The sequence below is a fragment of the Castor canadensis genome, chromosome 10 (assembly GCF_047511655.1).
Source record: "Castor canadensis chromosome 10, mCasCan1.hap1v2, whole genome shotgun sequence".
In the NCBI taxonomy this organism is placed as follows: Eukaryota; Metazoa; Chordata; class Mammalia; order Rodentia; family Castoridae; genus Castor; species Castor canadensis.
In genome coordinates, this window is record NC_133395.1 from 113,355,384 (window position 1) to 113,378,740 (window position 23,357).

The following is a 23,357-nucleotide window of genomic DNA, read 5'->3' on the forward strand; positions in this document are numbered from 1 at the left end:
CTATCTATCATCCATCTCGCTCTCTCTTTATCTATCCATCTATCTATCATCTTCATTTGCCAAGACCATTAGTATAATGTTGAATAAAAGTGGTAAGATACCCTTGCCTTTTTCCTAATCCAGAGGAAAAACATTCATTGTTTCATCACGAGTACAGTTGTCTCTTAGTATCTAGAAGGGATTAGTTCCAGGTCCCCAGTGCATAGAAAAATATGGTGTTCAAGTTTCTGTACAAAAGGGTATGTAGTATTTGCATATAAACTATACACACACTCCTGTATGCTCTAAATCATCTCTAGATTAGGTATACTGCCCCATACAATGTAAATGCTATGTAAGTAGTTGTTATACTGTATTATTTAGGGAATAATAACAAGGAAAAAGGATTGTTCGTGTTCATTGAGGTGGCTGGGAAGCAATAAGAGATTAGAGAAGGGGCTTGAGTCCCAACATGCCCTCCAAGGGCACACTTCCTCCTACTAGGTCCCACCTCTTAAGGTTGTACCACCTCTCAATTGTATCACAGGCTGGTGACAGATGCTTTAAAATGTGGACTTTTGGGGAACACTTCTAAACCATAGGATTAGTATAGCAGGGGTTTTAAAATTTCATTAATTATTTTAAAGAACCAATTCCTGGTATCATTAATTTTTCCCCTTCTATTTGGTTGCATATTATTGCTTTCTCCTTTCTCTATTATTTTATTCCTTCTTTTGACACTGAGTTTTATTCTTTTTGGCAGCACTGAGGTTTGAACTCAGGGCCTCACACACTTGTTAGGCAGGCGCTGTTACCACTCGAGCTACTCCACCAGCCCTCTTTTGTGATTTTTTTTTTTTTTTTGAAACAGGGTCTCACAAACTATTTGCCTGGGGCTGACTTTAAACCACCATCCTCCTGATCTCTGCCTCCCAAGTAACCAGGATTCTAGGTGTGAACCACCAGTGCCTACCTTATTCTTCTTTTTAATAGCTTCTTAATGGAAGATCTCAAGGTGGACTATTTATCTTGAATTTTTCTTCTTTTCTAATATGAGCATTTAAATCTGAAATTTTTCCCATACACTCTGCTTTAGCTGTATCTCAAAAATATTGACAATGTTGTTTTCACTGAGTTTAATTTCAAAATATTTTCAGTTTCCCATGTCGTTTTGTCCCTTAACACATGCATTTTTAAGGAATATTTAAAATTTTCAAATGCTTCAAACTTTTCTAGATATTGTCTTTTAATAGCTAATCTAGATATCATTAAGTTTTTATATTGATATCCTGTTGATTTCTAAATTTAGACCATTAATGTTGCAGAACATAGTAGGTGGACTTCAGACATTTTACATTTATTAAGATTTATTTGATGGTGCAGCGTATGCTCTGGAAAAGAATGTGGCTCTGCAGTTTTATGTGTCAAGCAGGTTAAGTTAGTAAATAGTGTTGCTACATGACCCCCCCTCAGTAAAAGTCATGGGTGCTGAGTCTCTGTCCTGGTAGACACCATTTCCACTGTGTTGTTTCAGCTCATTGCTGGAAGAACTAGTGCATGCTGTACAATTGCACAGGGGCAGAGCTCTCAGAACCTGCACCTGCTTTCCTCTGGATGCCGCCTAAGAACCTCTTCCCTTTGCTGATTTTGCATTGTATGTTTTTCTACAATCTTTTAAAAGAATCAATTTTTATATTCATCAATCTTCTCTATTGACTTCTCATTTCCAGTTTATTGACTTCTGCTCTGCAAATTTTATTTCATTTTTTTCTGTTTACTTTGGATTTAATGTGCTTGCCCTTGTTTAGTTTTCTGAGGTAAAAGCTCTGATGATTGATTCTAGCTCTTTTTTCTTTTATAATACATACATTCAGTACAGTAAACTTCCCTTTAAACATTGATTTTACTTAATTCCACAAATTTTAATTATTTGTAGCTCATTGCTGGTGGCTCACGCCTGTAATTCTTGCTACTCAGGAAGCAGAGATCAGAAGGATTGCAGTTCAAAGCCAGCTCCAGGCAAATAGTTTGTGAGCCCCTATCTAAAAAAAAAAAAAAAAAAACCCATTACAAAAAAGGGCTGGTGGAGTGGCTCAAGGTGTAGGCCCTGAGTTCAAACCCCAGAACTGCAAAAAAAACCAAAAAAAGTTATTGACATTTTCTTTTAGTTTAAAATTTTCCATGAGACTTCTTTGACCCATGATTTATTTAGAAGTATATTGTTTAACCTCCAAATACTTGAGAGTTTTTCATCTGCTTTTCTGCTTTAATTCCTTTATGAACTGAGAACACACTTTGTATGGTTTATATTATTTTAAACTTGTGAAAGCATGTCTTATGAACCAAATTGTAGTCTGTCTTGGTGAATGTTCCAAGCAAGCATCTTGATATGTTTTAGAAGAAAGTGAATTCTGCTCTTGTTGGGTGAAGTATTCTATAAATGTCACCTAGATCCATTTATGGTGCTGTTCCGTTCAACAATGTTCTTACTTTTTTTTTTTTTTGCCTACTAATTCTGTTTATAACTGATACAAAGGGTATGAAGTCTATAATATAATAGTGGGTGTATCTGTTTCTCTTTGCAGTTATATTTGTCTTTGCTTCATGTGTTTTAGTCTGTTGTTAGTTTCATATGTGTGAAGGATTGCTGTATCTTCCTGAAAATTTTACCTCTTTATGATTCAGTAGTACACGTTTTTTCCCACGATAATTTTCCTTACTCTAAGATCTTTTGATTAATGTTATCATGGTGTATCTTTCTCTTCTCTTTACTTTCAATCCACCTATGTCTTTATGTTTAAGGTGTATTTCTTGTCTCCCTCCTTTCTTCTTCCCTTCCTTCCTTCTTTCCTTATTTCTTTCTATCTATACTGGGGATTAAACTCAGGGCCTAGCACATGCTAGGCCAACCACTCTACCACTTCAGCTATGTTCCCAGTCCTTTTGTAAATTTTATTTTTGAGACAGAGTCTTGCTACCTTTGCCCAAGCTGGCCTCGAACTCATGATCCTCCTGCCTCTGCCTTCTAAGTAGTTGGGATTATAAGCATATGTAACCATGCCCAACTTAAAGTTGATTTCTTTTGGAGAAAATACAGGCAGGTCGTGTTTTTATTTTTTTTAAACTCAAGGCCTCATACTTGCTAGGCAAATGCTCTACCACTTGTGCCATACCCCTAGTCCTTTTCTTTTTAGTTTATTTTTCAGACAGGGTCTTGTGCTTTTGTCCAGGCCAGCTTTGGATCCAGATCATCCTACATCTGCCTTCCAGGTGACTGTGATTATAGGCGTGCCCAGTTTATTTTTGAGACTGCTAACTTTTTGCCCAGACTGGCCTTGAACCACAGGCCTCCTATGTAGCTGGGATTGTATACTGCCATGCCCAGTCCTTGGGTCTTTTCTTTATTCATTCACTATAATAATTGATTTTTCTTAAATGGTGCATTAAGACCATTCATATTTAAAGTGGTTTTTGATATAGTAGGACCAAATATACAATATTTACAACTGTTTTCTATTCATTACCCTTGTTCCTTTTGTATCTTCTCTAGTTTTAATTAAGGATCTTATATGACATAATTTTCTCTCCTCTCTTACCATATACATTATACCTTTTTTTGATACTTGGTCTTGAACTCAGGGTCTACACCTTGAGCCACTCCACTAGCCCTATTTTTGTGATGGCTTTTTTTTTTTTTTCTGAGATAAGATCTCACGAACTATTTGCCTGGGCTGGCTTCAAATCCTCCTGATCTCTGCCTCCTGAGTAACTAGGATTGCAGACATGAGCCACCAGCGCCTGGCTTTTCTTTTAAAGTTATTATAGTGTTTTCCCTAAAGCTTGCCGTATACATTTATAACTTTCTATTTTAATTTTGAAGCTTCAGTTTTAACTTAAGTTCACTTTCAAATTACCCTGTACCACTTCATTAATATTGATGATAGCTTGAAAATGAGAATCTTAGCCCATTTGTACTGCTGTAACTGTGTCTGACACTGAGTAATTCACAAATACATAAGTTAATTTTCTCAAAGTTTTGAAGGCTTGAAGTCCAAGACAAAGATGCCAGCAGGTTTAGTGTCTAGTGAGGGCTGCTTTCTTCTTCCAAGATGGTGCCTGATATTCCATCCTCTGAACTGGAGGGGCACTGTGTCTTCACATGACATAAGGTGGAAGAGCTAAAGGCTGGACTCCTTTTATCAAGCCCACATATTACCATTCATGTGGAAGAAGCCCTCATGATATATTCACCTCTTAATATCCCTGTCTCCTAATGCTGTCTCCATGGCAACACCTGACTGTTGGAAGGAATGTGCTCAAACCATAGCAGAGTACTCACCATTCCTCCCCTTCGTTTCTTATGTAACACTGCTGTCATTCATTCTACTTATCCATAAACTACAATCACCAAATAATTCATTGCTGTTATTATTATTAACAAGTTGTTTTATGTTAGATAAGTCAAGAATAAGAAAAATTAAATATTTTATCTTTATTTAATCCTACCATAACAGCCTTCTTTATGTAAATTATAGTTTCTGATCCATATAATTTTCCTTCTCTCTTAAGAACTTTTAACTTCTATTATAAGGCAGGTCCACAACAACAAATTCACTCCGTTTTTATTTGTCTGAGCAGGACTTTATTTCTCTTTCACTTGTAAGGATAATTTTTCTAGATACAAATTTCTAAATCGTTTTTTTTTTCTTTAAGTACTTTAAAGAATTCACTCTACTCTCTTCTTGCTTGTATAGTATCTGAAGAGAAATCTGATGTAATACTTATTCTTGTTTTTCTATAGGTAAGATTTTTTGTCTCCCCTCAGGCTTCATTCAGGATTTTACATTAGATTTTCAGCAGCTTGACTATGATAGGTATAGGTGTACATTTTCATAATATTAATCATGCTTGGTGTTTTCTGAGCTTCTTGGTGTTTGTTATTAATTTTGGAAAATTCTCAGCCATTAATACTTCAAATATGTCTTCTATTCCTTTTACTTTTTCTTTTCCTTCTGATATTCCAATTACACACATATTACTCCTTTTATAATTTTTAGATCCATATTTCTTTTTCCATTTTTGTTTGCATATATTCATGGTACAGGGGAATTCACTGTGCCAATTCCCAATTCCTGACATTGTACATTGGTTAGATTGCCCCCACCATCTCCACCTCACTTGAAGCAATTACAAGAGGTTTCATTGTTCTATTTCATGTATGTATATGAAGGTATCAACCATATTCCCTCACTTTCATATCCTTCATTCACCTTTTCTCCTCTCACAAGTACCTTCCCACACTGTACCTATTTTATACTCCTGTTTTAAAGTGAAGTACATTCATAGCTGGGATACATCGAGTAACCTTTTGAACATTGAGTTCGGCCTTTTTTTTAAATTTTTATTTTATTCATATGTGCATACAATGTTTGGGTCATTTCTCCCCCCTTTCCCCACCCCCTCCTTTACCCCCCCACCTCCTCCTTCTCCCCCCCTACCCCCTCGCTACCCGGCAGAAACTATTTTGCCCTTATCTCTAATTTTGTTGAAAGAGAGTATAACCAACAATAGGAAGGAACAAGGGTTTTTGCTAGTTGAGATAAGGATAGCTAACAGGGAGTTGACTCACATTGATTTCCTGTGCATGTGTTACCTTCTAAGTTAATTCTTCTCGAACTAACCTTTTCTCTAGTTCCTGGTTCCCTTCTCCTATTGGCCTCAGTTGCTTTAAAGTATCTGCTTTAGTTTCTCTGCATTGAGGGCACCAAATGCTATCTAGTTTTTTGGGTGTCTTACCTATCCTTATACCTCCGTAGTGTGCCCTCGCTTTATCATGTGATCAAAGTCCAATCCCTTTGTTGTGTTTGCCCTTGATCTAATGTCCACATATGAAGGAGAACATATGATTTTTGGTCTTTTGGGCCAGGCTAACCTCACTCAGAATGATTGAGTTTGGCCTTAAAGATTGTTGCACAGTTCTTAAATATTTGATTTCTTTCTTTTTCTCTTTGCTTTTCAGATTGAGAGTTCTTTACTGACATATCTTCAGCTCTTTGAGATTATTTCTTCAACTGTATTCAGCTGATGATCCATTCATTTGTCACAGTTTTTTTTTTTTTTTTTTTTAGCATTTTACATTGATTCTCTTGTGGAGAATCCATCTCTCTGCTTACACTACCCATTTGTTTTGCATGGTGTCTACTGATTTTTCTATTAATCATAGTTCTTTTAAGGTCCTGATTTGTTAATACCAATCACATCTGCCATTGACTATCTTGCAATATTGTACAGTAGATAAAAACACAACTTCTGGAGACAGATTATCTGTGTTTAAATTCTGGCTCTGCTTATCGCTATGTAATCTTTGGCAGGGTGCATAATTCTCTGTACCTCAGTTTGCTCATTTGTGAATTGAGGATTCTCAGAAAAATCTACTTCATGAAATTGTATGGAGAATCAAGTGAGTTAACATGTGAAATGCTTAGAATAATTTCCGGTACAAAGTAACAGTCTACATATGTGAAATGATGATGACAGGCATTTGTAAAAGGTGCCAGCTCACTCCCATCTGAGGGCTGTCCTCTCTATTTGGGATGCTCCACTCAACTGCCTCCCCCGCAGCCCCCACCATTGAGTCTCGATACAAGTATATCAATAGCATCGAGATCTTCTGGAGCAACATGTGTAAAAACACAGCCCTTCCACTGCTTATCTTCCCCTTATCCTGCATTATTATTTTTCCATAGCAACTATGATGACCTGACATATTATGTATTACTTGTTAGTTTTGGTTAATTTTTTAGCATCTTTCAACATAAGCATAAGCTGTATTAGGACAAGTTTTTTACAATGTAAAGATTTAAAATGTTTTAGGACAATTTTCTCTATAGCCATATGAGGAAGTACTGGGGAGTCCCTTACATTTGTGTTTTTTTCAAGGATATCTAATGACATTGATAAATATTTATATAGTGCTATTAAACCAGTACAAAAGCAGCCATAGACAGTTCATAAAACTTTGAGAGATTACATGAGCAGATCAGCATCCCTAGAATAGGGGACAACACATGGCCTATGCTCAGATCTGTTTGAGTTTCCAACCCACTTCCTTAAATCATGTGTAACCTTTTTCTGACTTTCTCTTTCAGTATGAATACTTCAATGCTGTGCTGATAAACGAAAAGGACAAAGATGGGAATTTTTTGGAACTGGGGAAGGAATTCATCTTAGCCCCAAATGACCATTTTAATAATTTGCCTGTAAACATCAGTCTGAGTGATGTCCAAGTGCCAACAAACATGTATAACAAAGGTAAGACTCCCTGATGCTGCTCCTTTCAGAGGGTAGAGAGTCAAGTCCAGGCTTGCGACTAGTGTCTTCATTGTTTTGAAAAACACAATTACAAGCTGATATGCCAGGCATCAGGTGGGTGGTTGAAGCACACACCTGTTCTGCCAGGAGGTTCTGCCTGGGCTGCTGTTTCCACAGTTGGTATTTCTACCGAGCTCTCTAACACGTAGTCCAGGAGTCTGCAAACTTTTTCTGCAAAGAGCCAGATAGTAAATATCTTAGGCTGTGCCAGGCATGCAGTCTCTGTCACAACTGCTCAGCTCTGCTGTTCTGGCACAAAAGCAGCCCTAGATCATACATAAGTCAGGGGTCATGGGTATGTTCCAGTCACACTTTTATCTACAAAGAGATGACCAGACTTAACCTGCAGGGTATAACTTATTGACCTCTGTGTTAGCCCCTCTCTCTTCATCCTTCACTTGTTGGAATGATATTTAAGGGTTGGGAAACTCCAGGTTGCAGTAGGATCAGCTGTGGCATTTTCTCATAGCACAAAACAGCATGGACTATCACAAGGCTCTCTGTTTGCAGGCTTGTGTTCCTCAGATCCAGCGTTCAAATTCGCACTGGGATTCTTTTTTCCAAAATTTCTATCTGCCCATTGGAGTTGGGATTTTAGTGGACATGAGCTGGGCTCTGCCAATAGCTATGCCCTGTATCCTACCTGTTTTCTCTCTGTAACCTTGGAAACATCACCTCATCTCTGCAGTTCATAGTTCCCTCTTCTCTGTGATGGGAATAATAGTTATATCTGCCTTCTGGGGTAGTTGTGAGAGCTGAGTGAGACGATGTGTACAAAGGGTTTAAGTCGTTCCCAGTATTTTCACCCTCACCGTTACTGAGCAGGATTTTGCCCTACTTTGTCATACCTTGAAGGCTCTCAAACACAGAACCATCCTGAGATAAAGAAGTCAGAAAGTCATGATGTCTTCAAAGTAAAAACTCTGCCCCATTGTCTGTCATAAGTTTGCAAAGCTACCAGGGGCTAGTTTTGATTTCCACATCATATGTGAGTGTGTAGTAATTGTGGGCAAGGGTTATGGACTCCTGCCCTTCCCCTGTGGGGAAGGGTCTTTGTCTCCCTGAGCCTCTGTGTAAAACAGCGAAAAGGGGTGCTGTCTCCCTCTGAGGGCTAGTGAGAGGGCATGAAATGGTGCCTATGTAGTCTTCGGCACAGCAGTTGCTCACAGAATGTACTCTGTACATACGAGCTGTCATTGTTATTTTTGGAAAATAAAACAGGTACTAATTGAGCTTAATTGCTCTAGGTAACTGTTTAAGGGCTTGGTCAATGATGAAAGAGTTTACAACTCAATATCTCTGAGACATTTTTCTTGTGACTTCTTGTGGCTGGATACCTAGTGTCTCCGTTTCCTAGTTTAACTGTTACCTACCCTTCAGAGTCAGTGGAAGCAGTCCCCCATTCATTAATTATTCTGGGGAGCCCATGGTGAACCAAACATAGTCCCTCCCTCAAGGAGTTCACAGTTTGGTGTTGAACAGACCGGTAATGAGATAATTAGAATACCAGATATCACGTTATAGCCATAGTTTTGGAAAACCAGAGAGCGGACATGCTACTTGCTCATTGTGCAGGGCCACAAATAAGTATTTTGTTTCTTTCCCTTTTGGAGAAATGATGTCAGTCTGACACACCTCCGGAATGCTCTGGGCCAGGCCATGTCCTGTGCCTTAATCTTTAGTTTGGACCCTTCCTAGGATACAAATGGAACCAAGCCTTAGAGGGCTGAGCCAGTTATTCAGTGGAGTTTAGTTTCCAGGATGTCTTGTCTGCTGGTAAAGACCTAAATGAAACTGCCTTTCTCTGTACAGTGTGGCTGAAAGAAAGTCATCTTTTTAGTAGTGAATACATTCTCAACAGAAGATGAAAAATTAAGATTTTTGAGAGCAATTTCAGGCATAAAACAATTCAGAATCATCTTTTAAAATATGGCAGCCACTTCAAGTTTGCTTGAGCCATTAAAACTATTATAGAGATTTAATTGTAACCATGAGCTTAAGGGCATAATTGCACCTTTCAGTGGTAGCAACACATATGGGATCCATGCTGTCATTGATCGCATAGCTTGTGCTCGTGAGGCTTATTAGGCATAATCCTAATAGGTGGTCCAATCACTCAAGGTAGATAATGGTATTTAAAGTCATTCTGAAGTACCCTTGTGGGACCTGTCTGTAATCCCCTACATAGTCTCAACCATTGCCCATCCAGACTAGAGGACATGGATAAAGGTCAACCAGGCTCTGTTTCTTGTCTCAGCCAGGGAGGGAGTAGCCGCCTGAAGGAAAGGGAAGGGGACTTTAGGAAAATTGCTGTCTTTACTCTATCTAATTCAAACCAGCCCCAAACAGTTTTTTTTTTTTTTCTTTTCAAGTTGCAGAAATATATTTCATGTTTAGAAGGGCCTTAGCTCAGATCTAGTCATTGATGACATGTACTCAAAACACATGCTCCAAGCTCAGTCACTAGCTGTTGTTCCTGGGGTAGAAATCTTGCCCCCAACAAAGGAAACAAGTATAAGTTTGTTCTTCTCTGGCAGCTTGGACTCCATGGCACACAGTAGAGTGGTCCAATGCTCCCTAGGAGCTGCTGTGTGTTATGTTCTTGGGTGTAATTTCCATCCCTAGATTAAACAGGCTGGTAAACTCTCCTACCTTCATCCTCTCTGCTTCCCAGGCCATCAGGTCAGAGCTTCATTTTGTTGTGGCCATTACCTTAAGGACAGAATAGACCGTGGCTTCAAAGGTGGTGACAGATGGGCAAGCTATGCTAACTGCCATAGGGGAGTTTGCTTTATTCCTGGGGTCTTTACAAGCACATGTCAGGTTTCTTAGGCACTGAATGCAGCAGTTTCTTCCTAAAACATCCTCATTCGATGCTCTGGAAGGGTATACTCTAGCATCCCCAGTCTGTGGGTCTCACTCTTGGGGAGACTGTGGAGACTAGGGGTTGGATGATACATTTACAGCTGTGAATGGCTCTGTAGCCTCCCTGGGGAAGGAGGCTTTTGTGAGAGCCACTGATGATCTAGTAGAGGACTTAGGAAAGGCTAAACTCTTTTTTGTTCCTTTCTAGGCTGAAGTGTAAAATTTATATACACGTGCACTTATAGGCATATATGTACTCAATGTACATAATGACTGTGTATATAGGTATATCTATGTATGTGTGTGCATATATGGTAGAAAATCTAAGGAGGAAGGAAGGAGAGAGAGATCCAGATAGAGAGAGAGGGAAAGAGGGAGTGAGGGGGCGGAGAGAGAGAGATTGAGAGAGAGAACCCTACTTTCAATCAACTCCTTTATTCCTGCTTTCCACCTCTGTCCACCCAGTCAGGATCCCCTTCTTTCTTTTCCATCATGTTTTATTTCACTGTTAAATCCTGTTACCCCTGCCTTCCCTCTTCCTGCTTATTCAAATGCCCATTCTTAAAAAGCAGCTCAAATGAGCCTTGTTCCTTCTTCCAGTCTTCTTTGGTTATATAAGTGGCTTTGGTCTCTGCCTTTGTTCTGGCTCTGCTTTGTCTTAGGAGTGCATTGCTTTCATTCTTCCTTCTCCACATGGAGTTCTCTGAGGGCTGGGAGCTGCTGAGTCAGCCTCATGCCCCCTGCTTTCTCCTGAGCCCAACTCTTTATATAATGGGTTTTACACAGATGTCTGGGCCTCCAGGGCCAGCACTGTGTTGTTCCCATGATGCTTACAAGCAACAGAAACACTCCCAGCTGATTTAAATGGAAAAAAAAAAAAAAAAAAACTTTTTGAAAAGACATTGGGTGGCTCATAGACTCTCCAAGGAAGAAAGAATAAGGCCTGGAAAGTGGATGGGATGGAAGGAGGCTAGGGACCAGCGTCATCCCAGAGCCAGACTGCTGAGGACCTCATGACACCATGGCTTGCCCCATCAACACATCTGTGGCTGCATAAAATATCAGTGCCTCATTTTCTGCATCCTTAAGTTGGAGTTGACCTGCCTCCTGGGGTTATGTTGAAAATTAAGTACAAGGAACCTGGCTGGCCAATACATGGCACTAGGGCATGACTCTATGTGTCCCTCAGAATTCATATGTTGAAACCTAATCACAAGGGTGACGATATTTTTACCAGATGGGTGATCTAAAGAGACAGTGGACCAGAAGATCTCAGACCCTTGTGTTTCCCGAACAGAGAACTGGACAGAGACAGATTGCAAAGCTTTGTCAAAAGAAAAGGAAAGAATAGGCACCTTAAAATAAAAAGAAATAGGCCCTGGCCAGTTGGCCCAGAAACATTGATCTTTGTTTAAAGAGCAATTTATAAATTTTAAGGACAAAGGAAAAAATGTGGCTGATCTTTGCAGGAGGGGAGAGTGATTGATAGATTTGATTGACAAGGTCTTACGATTATTCTGAGCATGCGGTTATGCTGATTCCCAAATCTTTAATTGTATGTATGAGATTTGAGTAGTGATTTATAAGGTCTTAAGTAGAAGGCTTTACCTGTGAGATCAAATTGAGGGCATGTGCCATTTTCCCGGTCTGAATCAGCCAAGAGACCCTCTTGCCTTTTGAGGAAACTTACATCTGCAAAGGAATTTACAATTGAAAAGCAATTTACAACTGAGGAGATGTTTCAGGGTGGTACTAGATGGGGAGAAAAGGGAATTTTAGCATGGGGTGACCTTTTGCTGAGGAGAATAGATAAAATTCCATAGTGGGTTACTTTCCCTGTCACTAGTCTGCCTCAGTATTAGAAGGTGGGAGCCTTTAGGTGGTGCTCACATGCCAAAACGCTTAAGATTGAGGGAATTTCTGGTCTAAGGGAGTTTTGGAACCATGCAAGGTGGGCTGGGACCTTACAGTAGCAGGGATAGCTGCTTCTCTGTGGGAAGCCAGAAAGGCAGCCACGGAACCTGGGAAAGCTGGCCAGGCAGTGTGAGGTTGGCCAGAGCCCAATAGTGAGAGCCATCAGGAGATGATGGATACAATACAATTGTCAGCTTTGCCAGGAAGAGATCTGCAGTAGAGCCCTGGGACTTACGCTAAAAAGAAGGAGGAGGAGGAGGAGGAGTCCAGGGCCCCATGTGAAGAAAACCCAGTGAGAGGAATGTGCATGGTCCAGGACTAAGTGGCTATGGTGGATGCCCTAGGACCTGGGCCTTCAGAGAGCAAAGAAACTCTAGGAAGAATGCTGACCTCATGAGGGCAGGAGCCCCAGTGACATGGTAAATGCACAATAAGTACTCACTGTAAAGTGAGCCAATGAATGAAGTTTGAGATTAAAAACATCTTTCTGCTCTATTCTAACATAAATGAAGAAAACATAGGAAATGACCAATCTTGCTTCTTCCCTCCTTTTCCCAGCAGTTGTGGGCATTAGGGAGCAGCAGATTCCACAGGCAGAGGTGAAGGGGAGGTGTGAGTTATAGGATATAGCCTAGACCATTCCTTTGTCCTTTACACTTCCCAACAGGGTGTCTAGTCAGACCAAAATGGACTTAAGGCTATGATGTGCTTCGGGACCTAACCCCCCCCAAATGAAAATAGCTTCAGTGAAAGGAAGATCCATAACGACTGTTGCAGAGCTCGAAGAACCCATCTGTCTGTTACAATCTAATAGATTCTTCTAGAAAAATGAGGGACAGAGCAAAGGTCTGATGAGGTGGAATTGGGTCTGCACTTACAAGCTGAGTGTGCATGCTGCTGTAGGATGGGCAGGATTGCTGGGTTTGCATTTGTCAGATGTCTCAACTTATTTTTCAGATGTTGGGTTTGATAAAATGCAAAATGCTTTTTGCCAAGCACTTTTCCCCTTAATTACATGTGTATATTTTAAGGAAAATTTAGTCCATATGTTTCTGATTCGTTTACACGGAAATCATTAAAATGTTGTTTTCAAGAGTCATTTGATGTGCAAGAAGACTCACGAACCTTTAAAAAACTGTTTAAAATTTTTTGCTTTCTTTTTTTCTTTTTCCTTTGCATGTGTGTATGTGTGTATGTGTGTGTGTGTGAGAGAGAGAGAGAGAGAGAGAGAGAGAGAGAGAGAGAGAGAGAGAGAGAGAGAGAGAGAATGAGAATATGAGTAAAGGAGAGTGACTGATACTGGATGTCAGAAACAAATTCCAACTCTAAATGGTTTGTTTTCTCCTTGGGAATCTGAGCTGAAGTATTTGTAGACTTGAATCATGCTTTTCTGTTTGTCTCCCAGCCCTACCTGAATGTAAAGGTGATATTGGCCATAGTTGGAATTGGGAGCCAAGATCAGGAAACTCAGGGCAGAGTCCATTACTTTGGCTTTAGAGGAAAGCAATCAAGAGTCTCCACTGTATGGTTTTGATGACCACAATCCTCACCAAGACTCTGTAGATCTTCCCAAGCTGTAGTTTGTCTTTTTAGGAGCTCTTACTCCACCAGTGTGAGTGCAAAAGGATTAAGGGATGTAACAACACATACAGGATAGTACTATTGAAATAATGCCACCGTTGTCATCCTGTAGTGTTCATTGTTAGTCTCTTCTAGATTGGAAATTATATTTTATGTCACAGAGTTACTCCAGTTTGAGTGACCATGTTCAAGTTCTACAGGCAATTCTGAGGTAGGAGAGGTAGATAAGGAGGCAGGGAATCATATTATTTTAACAAATATTCAAAGGGCCAGACTCTGACACTGTAACAAAAAAATAAAGGGTGGAGAGGCAGAGCAGCTAGCCTCCTCCCATCTCCTTTTAGATGCTAAGCTACAGGAAGGGGGAGACAAAAAGAGCTCCCTGCTTCTGCTTTTCTCTTTGAGATGTCAGTGAACTGCAAGGATCCTTGGATGGGTGAAGAATAATTTTGTCTAGCAAAGGACACCTATTGTCTCTGTGTTTTGGGTGGGCCAGGATGACCCCTCACCCAGATCCAATGTCTTTGACCATGCATATTTCCCCAGCTCTCCAATATAAGACTAAGAGATGGAGGCCACCATTTTGAGTTATCGCTCTCATTTCCTGTGTGGGGAACAGGAAATGTTTCTCTCTCTTTTTCTTTTCTTTCTACCCCCTGCCCCAGTCTGTACTTTATCCTGTTATACTAAAATAAATCCTTCCTAAAACTTCCACCTTGTGAGACTCCTTGTTGTGAGACACCTTGAAATGCTTTCCATGTTTGTGGATCTCAAGAATCTGTGATTTTATGTGGAAACTGGGAAGCTGTGGGAGCCTCCTCATCTATCCTCCATTGACAATTCCTTTACACTTATGAACACACAGGTACACAAACATGGATCTGTATAGATGTGTATGTGTGACTGCATACTTTTGTGTTTGTATTTTTTCAGAAATGGTGTTAGTGGAAGAAGGGTGTCACATGGCCCTTCAAGTCTTTTCACTACTATGCTTAGGTTTATCTGTAGCCTAGAAATTGTACTGGAATGAATGAACAGGTGGATGGATGGATGGATGGATGGATTCCACGTAACCTCCCTTGGAGGAGGGTGATCCCCACTGCTGCATACAACCCAAGGGGTTTACGTCAATGAGATAATGTAGTTAAGTGCACGAGCATGTCTCGTGATATCTCAAACTTTCCATAGCCCTTGTTCTAATGTTGGGTCAAGGGAGGTACATGGGGCTAAACTCAAAGGCATCACTTCAGTTTCCAGGCAACTGTTCTTCAACATGCAGGTGCAAAAAAAGTTTATACTCCCACCTAAGCCCTCTAAAACAACGTTCCCATCCCCATCATCTCCTGTCATCCTGTCCAGTGCCTGTCACTCTGTCTTGGTCTGTAATGAGACTTTCCAGAGCTGTCAAGGAATCTTGGGAGAGCAGCAGGACTGGGCTGACACCGTTCTGTGAGCACCAGCTTGGAGGACTGGGAAAAGCATTTCACTCTCTGAGCCTCTGTTTCCTCATCTGTAAGGTGTAAAGAGTCATTTTGAGTACTAAAGGAGGAGGAGGTGCAGCCAGCACCCAGCACAGAGCCTGGCACATAGTGATAACTTGATGCTCACTCACTTGCCATACCAAAACCAACTTCCAGATCCCTGCAGACCACATGGATCCCCTGTGCAGCCCTGCCAAAATTGTAGGGATGATCACCCCCAATCACAGATGCCCTGTCCTGCCTCTTCATCACTGTCTGTAGGATGAAGTGTAGACACGTTTGCAAACTGACTCCATTTGATTACCCACTTTTATGGGGTACCTCACTCCTCTTTTTCCTGGTCAAGACAGATCCAGGATGCCAGACTTCTTGAATAGCCTCCTCTTCAGCTCTGGCCTCCATCCCAGGATGTTCTCTCTCCTCTCCCTACCACTCTGGCTAGGCCTGAGAGCCCAACCTCAGACACATTTCATCTTTCTATTTGGCCCCAGCCTTCCTCTCCTGAGCAGTCCTCTGCCCCTCATTTCCATTCCCCTCCCCCTCAGGTTTTGACTCTCCCTCTGTTAGAGTACTGATCACATTATGTGGAGATTTCTTTGTCACTGGACTTTCTCCCCTTGAACTTGGGGGCAAGGGCTATGATTTTCATCCCCTTGGGGATCTATCAGAGGACTTGGGAGACAAAAAAATTTGCCACTGGTGTTGTTGGATTGAACTGAATCCTCTTACAAATAGGTTGTGGTTTTGTCTGTTTGTTGTTGTTTTCTCCACTTATCTTTATTTGGATTTTGCTTTTATTTGGCTGCTTCTGAAGACAGTCATTTTAGATGTATGGCTAATGGGGTATTACTGTTTTCAGGATCTTTGAATTGGTTTGTATTTTTAACCTCTCTTTTTCAGAGGAATAGAAATCAAGATGGGGGTCTGACAGTTGGATGGGAGAACAATCTAAGCTAGATAAATTGTAAAAGGAGGGTCCAAGGGCAGGAAAGGACAGTGGAAGAACAGGAACAGTTGCTAACAGTATTTTATTTCACTCTGGTATTCTAACATTTGTGAAATGTCACAATAATAGTAGAGAGCTAGAGTTTGTAGTTGATTTACTTTATTGTTATTTTTTTATTGACTTAGAATTCAAGATTTTTAGATAACCTCACTCTCATGCACTTGCCTTCTGGGCTGTGTTGAGTAGGAGAGAAAGAAGTGGAGTCAGCTTTAGCACCCTTGAAATTACACTAATGAGTGTTACATTTGGGGATGACAGTCAGGTGTCCCAGTAGGGAAAACAGATTAACAACCACTCTCCCTGGGGTGGCTTAGCCAGTCATGTAGGCCATTAAGCCCCTTCCTCCCCCTCCCCCAAAAGGGACTGCTTTGGTGAGGAAATATTGGTGGGCCTGTAAGATTTAAGAAGCACACTGGAAACAGGCAGGAGATCCAGATTGTACTGGTGGCTTCACAGGATGTCCCCAGGTTTTCTTAGGGCATGTGATATAAATGTGATGTTTCCTGTGGCTTGGTGCTGACCCTGCCCACCAATGGCTCAGACAAGATTCTTGCTCATCTCTGTAATAGGTACTATTGCAGCACCTGGCTCAGGGGAGGTTGTGAAGATAAATGAAACAATATATGGCAAAGCACTGCACACTGGGACTAGTATGTGCTAAAAGTTTTACTAATAGTCATGATTGTTAGCGTTCTCATAAGACTAATGATAGTGAATCCCATGGTGGCATGACTTATGTGGGGGAATATCTATCACACTGAGCCAGGTGACATTTTTGTTCCTCCTATACCTTGGAAACCCTTTTATCACTCCAGTTGTATTTTAAGAAATTCAGTGAACAGAAAACACAGTGAAGCAAGAATTTCACACATTGGAAGTTAGTGAGCCCCTTCCTCTAACCTTGCACTTGCCCCACAGTTACTCATCCTGCTTGGACATGGGGAACCTCTATGTGTACAAGTCCTACTGCTTGGGTCACATGGTTCTGAGAACCTTGGTGTCATTGTCAATTATATGCCACAGGGCTCCAAATAACACTCTTTTGCTTTCCTTTTGTCTGGGACCTAGGGCTTTGAGAAGGGCCTGGAGCCCTCAGCTATCTGGTGGTCCTAGCCTTGGCAGAGATATGAAGGAGCTCTTCCTTTTCACTTTTCATGCTCTGCTGTTCTTCTCAGTTTCAAGCAAATGGAAACTCCTGTCTGGAACATGATATCTACCCATTGCCACTGAAGATATGCTCTATGTATATGATGCCTTTATCAGTTTTCTTCCTTTAGATAATACTTATGTGGTACTTACTATGTGCCAGGCACAATGTAATTTATTACAGTGCAGTTCCCCCACAACTCAGTGAAGTGGGAACCATTGGTTTTTTTCATTTTACAGATGAGAAAACTGAGGCTTAGAGACTTGCTCAGAACCACTCATTTAAGTGAGCAAGTCAGCATGAGACCTGACATTGATTTTATTATCACCAGGGCACACTGCTACTCTATACTGTGTCCAACCTGCCTCCATTTACACCAATCCAAAGTGGCTCAACCTGAGTGTTCAGCCAGCTGTGTCCTGCCTGTTTACATGAATATTTCATATGTACAACAAATAGAAGGCCCTGTTTTGTCGAATTGTGCTATTTTCTTCTCAGCATGTGAAAATCCATCATAAATGAAAAGTAGTCTTATTTTACATAAACACTTTCAATCACTGCCCTTCATCAAAATCATGTTGCAGCAGAAAGTCTTTTTAAAAATGTAAAGCAAATTCTATATCAGAATATCAATGGGCACCAACTGCTCACACATTGAGGATATTTCTGTTAGAGATGAGATAATACCACATTTAATCCTGCAAACCTGCAGTACCAAAATGTACACAAGATAAGCAAAAAAGGAGATAATGATTCATGTTGCAAAAAAGGCCCTTTGCCTCACCAGAAAGTTCACTGTAGCGCATTTGTGAAGAGTGGATTCCTCCACGTTAGCAACTGGAGTGCTGTTTCAGAGCTGGGATCTGTGGGACATCACTGTCATATGTTGATTTGCTCAATGTTCATGAAGCATTAGTAGTGTGATTGATGCTGCACTGCATGAAGAGGTAGGTGAGGAGTGGACAGTCATTGCTCATCCTTCCAAGGGCCATGGAGGGGTACCAGAAAGTTACCACACAAGGGAGTGTCTCATGCACTCAGAAAGGCATGCAATTAAGGAATGAGTCTTGGTACAGTGAGGTTGTGTCCCAGAGCAACTCAGCCTGGGGTGAACTACAGGTGGAATTGTTTGTGGTCAGAAGACATTTTCCTGAGGAAAATGAGCTCAACTGCCACATATAGGACATAATTTAGACATAGACTTGGGAAGGATGAGAAGCAGGGAGTATTTGTGGTTTGAGAGAGCATACATGGTGCTGGTATGTAGTCTTTGAAAAAATGTCCTGGGATACAATAGGGAGGGAGATGCCATTTAGAATCTATTGGTGTTGGTGTCCACTGTTTACATGATATACTATACCCAAGGAATACCAGTTTCAACCATAGAAAATGCTATGGGATTGTGTGAGACAGCTTTTTCTGCACTTATTTGATTAGGTATCCTTTTATCATGGAGCAGTCATTGACTTCCTAGAAGGCATGGTGTCCCCTGGGGCCAGGATACTTCTGAACTAAAGCTCTCAGCACACAGGTACTTAGGAAAGGTCCCAAAGGTGTACCAATAAGTGACAAAGATACAGAAGGAAAGATGCAGAACAAAATGCACGGTAAAATCTGTGTGTATGTAAGGATATCAGTGGTTGCATATGCAGAGCATTTCTGGAGAGAATTAATAGGGCTTACTTTTCACCTTTTGCTTTTCTGTTCAGTGTTGCTTTTTTAGTAATTAAAAAGAACTTATATCTACAAGTAATTTTTCAGGGGACACGTATCTCCAAAAATGAAATTCACTTGGACATGAGTTGTTAATGGCCTCTTAGTTGTTAGCTCTTTCTGCTTGTAGGGGGGAATGTTGACGGTGGTTTTGTTTGAGGGTGCTAGTTTTATTTCAGACAGGAAAACTATTAAGTAAGTTGTTTATGGAATTACCTTTTCAGGAGATTGTGCAAAGTGTCATATTGTGTCCTTGTGGTGGCAATAGTTATTTCAAGACAAATGATGTTTGTCTGGGAAAAGAGAAATCATTTCCCTCTAAAATGATTATATGACACTTCTGCTAACTAGCTAACTAGGGATATCTTGCCTCAATTGTGCAGAACATTCTGCATTTGGAAGAAAATGTCAAGAATTTCAAGGGTCAGTCTGGAAACCAACACTAGGATTAGAAGTGCAATTTTCTGACCTCAAGAAGTGGCTATGTACTTTGACTGTGTGTTGTCCTTGACTTGTACCAGGCATCTTCCAAGAGGGCTTGTGAAGCAACTGGTCCTGGACCTCAGTGGCCATGTTGAGGTGAAGGAGATGCCTGGTGAAGTCCAGGACTAATGTGACCAAGGATGTGTACAGGCCGGTCCCCTCTGCTGTATCCCATTCTCTGGCTAGACCTAGGGTGGACCTTCCTGGTGTTCTAACAGAGCATGGTGGGCTCTAATTGTCCATGAATCTCGTCAGAGGATGAATAGGTCTGCAGTGGCCTCTTTAGTTTGAAATGGGGGGGGGGGTGGAATCCTTTGTTGTTAAGTGTACAGTCAGGACTAACACTGCTTTGTATCAGGTGGTCATGGTGCACACTTGGGGGCCAGTCTCTGGGCCTCCCCTTGCAGTTGTCAGCTCATCCCTGTGAGAGTCACCTTCTATAAGTCCTAGCATCCCTGTGGCATGAGGAGGAGGAGTTACCTGAGACATGAAATAAGATGGCAGAGAGAAGGCAAGGCAAGACAAGAGGGAGGGAAGAGAGAGAGAGCACTTGAATCTTTCCCCATACCTGAGACTATAAGCGCCTGGAATCTTCTTCTCAAGGCTGATACTTGTGGACCAGCCTTATCTGCACTCATGCCTGGTTCACCTCAGCCTCTGTGACTCTGTTAGTGATTTTTGTGGCTGGTATTATAGATAACCTGACTCCAGAAATGTTTTCTGTTTATCCTGACACATTTCCTTCCAGAGTTTTGGATTTTGTTTTCCCTTAGCTCATTCTAAGGAGTTTGCTGAAGAAGATAGGATCAGAAGTTGTCTCATCTGTCAAGATATGAACTATCTTGACACCCTTCAACCTTTTTTTTTCCCCCTTTCCATTTCAGTCAAGTAGATAAAAAAGGAGAGAGGACTAGAGGATAGGTGGTTACTTTTTACTTATATAGGAAAAGCCATCTTTTTGCTTTAAATGTAGATTCTGCATAAAATATTTGAAAATGATATTGATTGGCTAATGTTAGAATTTGACAAGTACATTGTTCCTTAAGCAAAAAAAAAGGACTTAGGGGATGAGGGTAGAAACCTATGAATCTCCAGGGTGCCATCTACATATGGAATACATAGTGACAAATAGTCTCCATGTGTTCTGTCTGTAGGGAGGGACCTCTGTGTGAGAGCTCAGGACATAGGTGACTGATGGGTTCCATTGATGAGATATGAAATGCTAACATACAGGAAGTCCAAAATGTGGTTGAAGGTCAATCATATCATGCTTGCTGGTTCATTGCTGAGAAATACCTTATAAACTTAGAGGTCAGCCTCTTTAGAGTAATGACTCTTACCAAGGAAGGGAGGATAACAAAGCAGGGTTCACAGAGCTGTGACCAAGCTTGGACCACCTTCCAGCCCAGTGCAGTCTGGAGGGTGCTCCTATCTATTTCCTGGAGCTCACAGTGCTCTTGGCAATGAGTATTCTAAAGGCAGGAATGTCTCTTCATGGAATCAACATCTATTGAGTAACAGAGCCACACCAAGGTAGCTGGAAGCTTAGGTCAGACTTTGAACAGTGAGGGAGTTTTCCCAGTCCTGTCCCCTTTCAGACAATACAGTCATGAAGATAATATGCTTTTCTTATTTTAAACAGCCCCTTTTCCTAACAAATAGCTTAGTCATCAGAGACAAGCGTTATACTTTCAGATTGTGCCAGGGAGAGCCTTATCTGCTCTTTCCAGGCCTGTAGGATAAATTTCTGTATTATGGCTGGCCAAGTTAGGAGGAATTATTTCAGAGATATTCTGTCTCTGGAGGGATATGGTTTACATTAGCACAAGTGACAGAAATCTAAGTCAAATGTCTTGGTGACAAAGGATGGAAACCAAGCTTATATTTTAAATGAGTACTGACTGTTGGTTGATGGGAAGTCCAGCTCTAATGCTAGCACTGAATGGCTTAAGTCAAGGTCACTGGGGCCAGGGTAATGCTCACCAAAAAAGTAAAGCAAAGAGTTTGAATACATCTTTTATGTCTTGTTATGTCTGAGTTAAAAATAAAAACACAAAAAAGGCAGGTTGCAGTTGTGGAAATTGAAATGGCTAACTGTGAGAAACTTTTACTAAGACTCAAGTTAAGTTCATGATGGCTCCAGGGTCTCTCAGCACACTTTTAGGACTGAAGTTCATTACATGTGCAACAGGTGAGTTCTGCTAGTGTGCTGGTGCAGTTCTTCCTGGCCTTTCTCACATTGTAACATGTTGAGGGACCAAGAAGAAGCAACCCAGGCTAGACTATCTCTCAGAGTCTCTCATCCTGACAGCTGAGGGAGCCATGTCTTGGGCTAGCAATGGGAGTCTAACCTCAGTGTTTAATTCAGAAGCCCAAAGCCAGGGTATCACACAGCATTTGGTCAATATATTTGTCCCCAACATGAGCAGTTCACAAGACATAGACCTGACTCAGCCCACAGTCAGCATCCTGATTACATAACCGTTTGCACTATAGAAAGACAGCTTAGGAGAGTGGGCACTAGTGGGGCCATGGTTCATCTCAGTCCACTTACTAAGATAAGTAAGCTGCCACTTAGGCAGCTTTATTGAGGTATTCACATGCCGTATGGCTTGCCCATTTAAAGTGTATGATCCAGTGGTTTTTAGTTTACTCACAGATACATATAATCGTCACCATAATCAATTTGTGGAACATTTTATCACCTCAAAAAGAAACCCTGTGCCCCTTAACTTTTACCCTCAGCATTAATTACCATAGCCCTAAGTAACCACTCATTTCTGTCTCTAGAGATCGGCCTTTTCTAGATATAAGTATAAATGGAATCAGAACATCCAAGTTTTTCTTAATGTAATGTTTACAAGGTTCAACCATGTTAAGCGTGTCTCCATATTCATTTCTCTTTATAGCAGAGTGATCTTCCATTTTTATACATATTCCATCTTGTTTATCCTTCGTCAGTTTAAGGACTTAGATCTTTTGACAATTAAGGATAATGCTTCAATTTTTGAGGGCATATATTTGCATTTCTCTTGGGTATCTAAGAGTGTAGTTGCCATATTGTATTTTAACTCTGTGTTGAATCATTTGAGGACCAGCTGGACTATTTTATTCCCATCTGCAGTGTATGAGAGTTCTGATTTTCCCACATCCTAGCTCTTTTTTTTTATCTGACTTTTTGTCAGAGATGTGAGAGGGGGTATCTCATGGCAGTTTTGATTTATATTTCCCCAATGAACAGTAATTTCAAACATCTCTCTGTGTGCTTGTAATGGCCATCCTTGTATGTGTTTTGGAGAAATGTCTAGTTAGATCCTTTGGCCCTCTTAGTTGGTTTTTTAAACTTTCACTATTGGTAAGAGTTCTTTGTATATTCTAGATAAATTTTTTATCTGATTAATTCGATTTGCAAGTATTTCCTCTCATTCTGTGGGTTGTGTTTTCATTTTCTTGATGGTGTCCTTTGAAGAGTTAAAGGTTTTAATTTTGATTAAGTCTAGTTTCTCTCTTTCTCTCTCTTTTTTTTGAAGGTACTGGGATTGAACACAGGGTCTTGGGCTTTCTAGGCAAGGGCTCTACCACTTGAGCCATGCCCTCAGCCTGTTTTGCTTTAGTTACTTTTCAGAAAGAGTCTCACTTTTTGCCAAGGCCATCCTTAGACCATGCTCCTCCTAGCTATGCCTCCCTCATAGCTGGGATTATAGGTGTATGCCACTACATTGGGTTTGTTGGTCAAGATGGGATATTGTTAACTTTTTGCCTGGGCTGGCCTCAAATAGTGATTGTCTTGATCTCTGCCTCCCAGGTGTCTGGGATT

General features: G+C 40.8%; 1 protein-coding gene across 4 annotated transcripts in view; it reads left to right on the plus strand.

Annotated features, from left to right (window-relative positions):
• Cacna2d3 (calcium voltage-gated channel auxiliary subunit alpha2delta 3) overlaps positions 1–23,357 on the plus strand; it is a 903,262-nt gene that overhangs the window by 355,928 nt on the left and 523,977 nt on the right. For all 4 annotated transcript variants that reach the window (XM_074043965.1, XM_074043966.1, XM_074043967.1 and 1 more), the window contains one exon: positions 7,128–7,290. In XM_074043965.1, the coding sequence (XP_073900066.1) occupies positions 7,128–7,290 (163 nt within the window). The remainder of the gene's footprint in view (positions 1–7,127; positions 7,291–23,357) is intronic.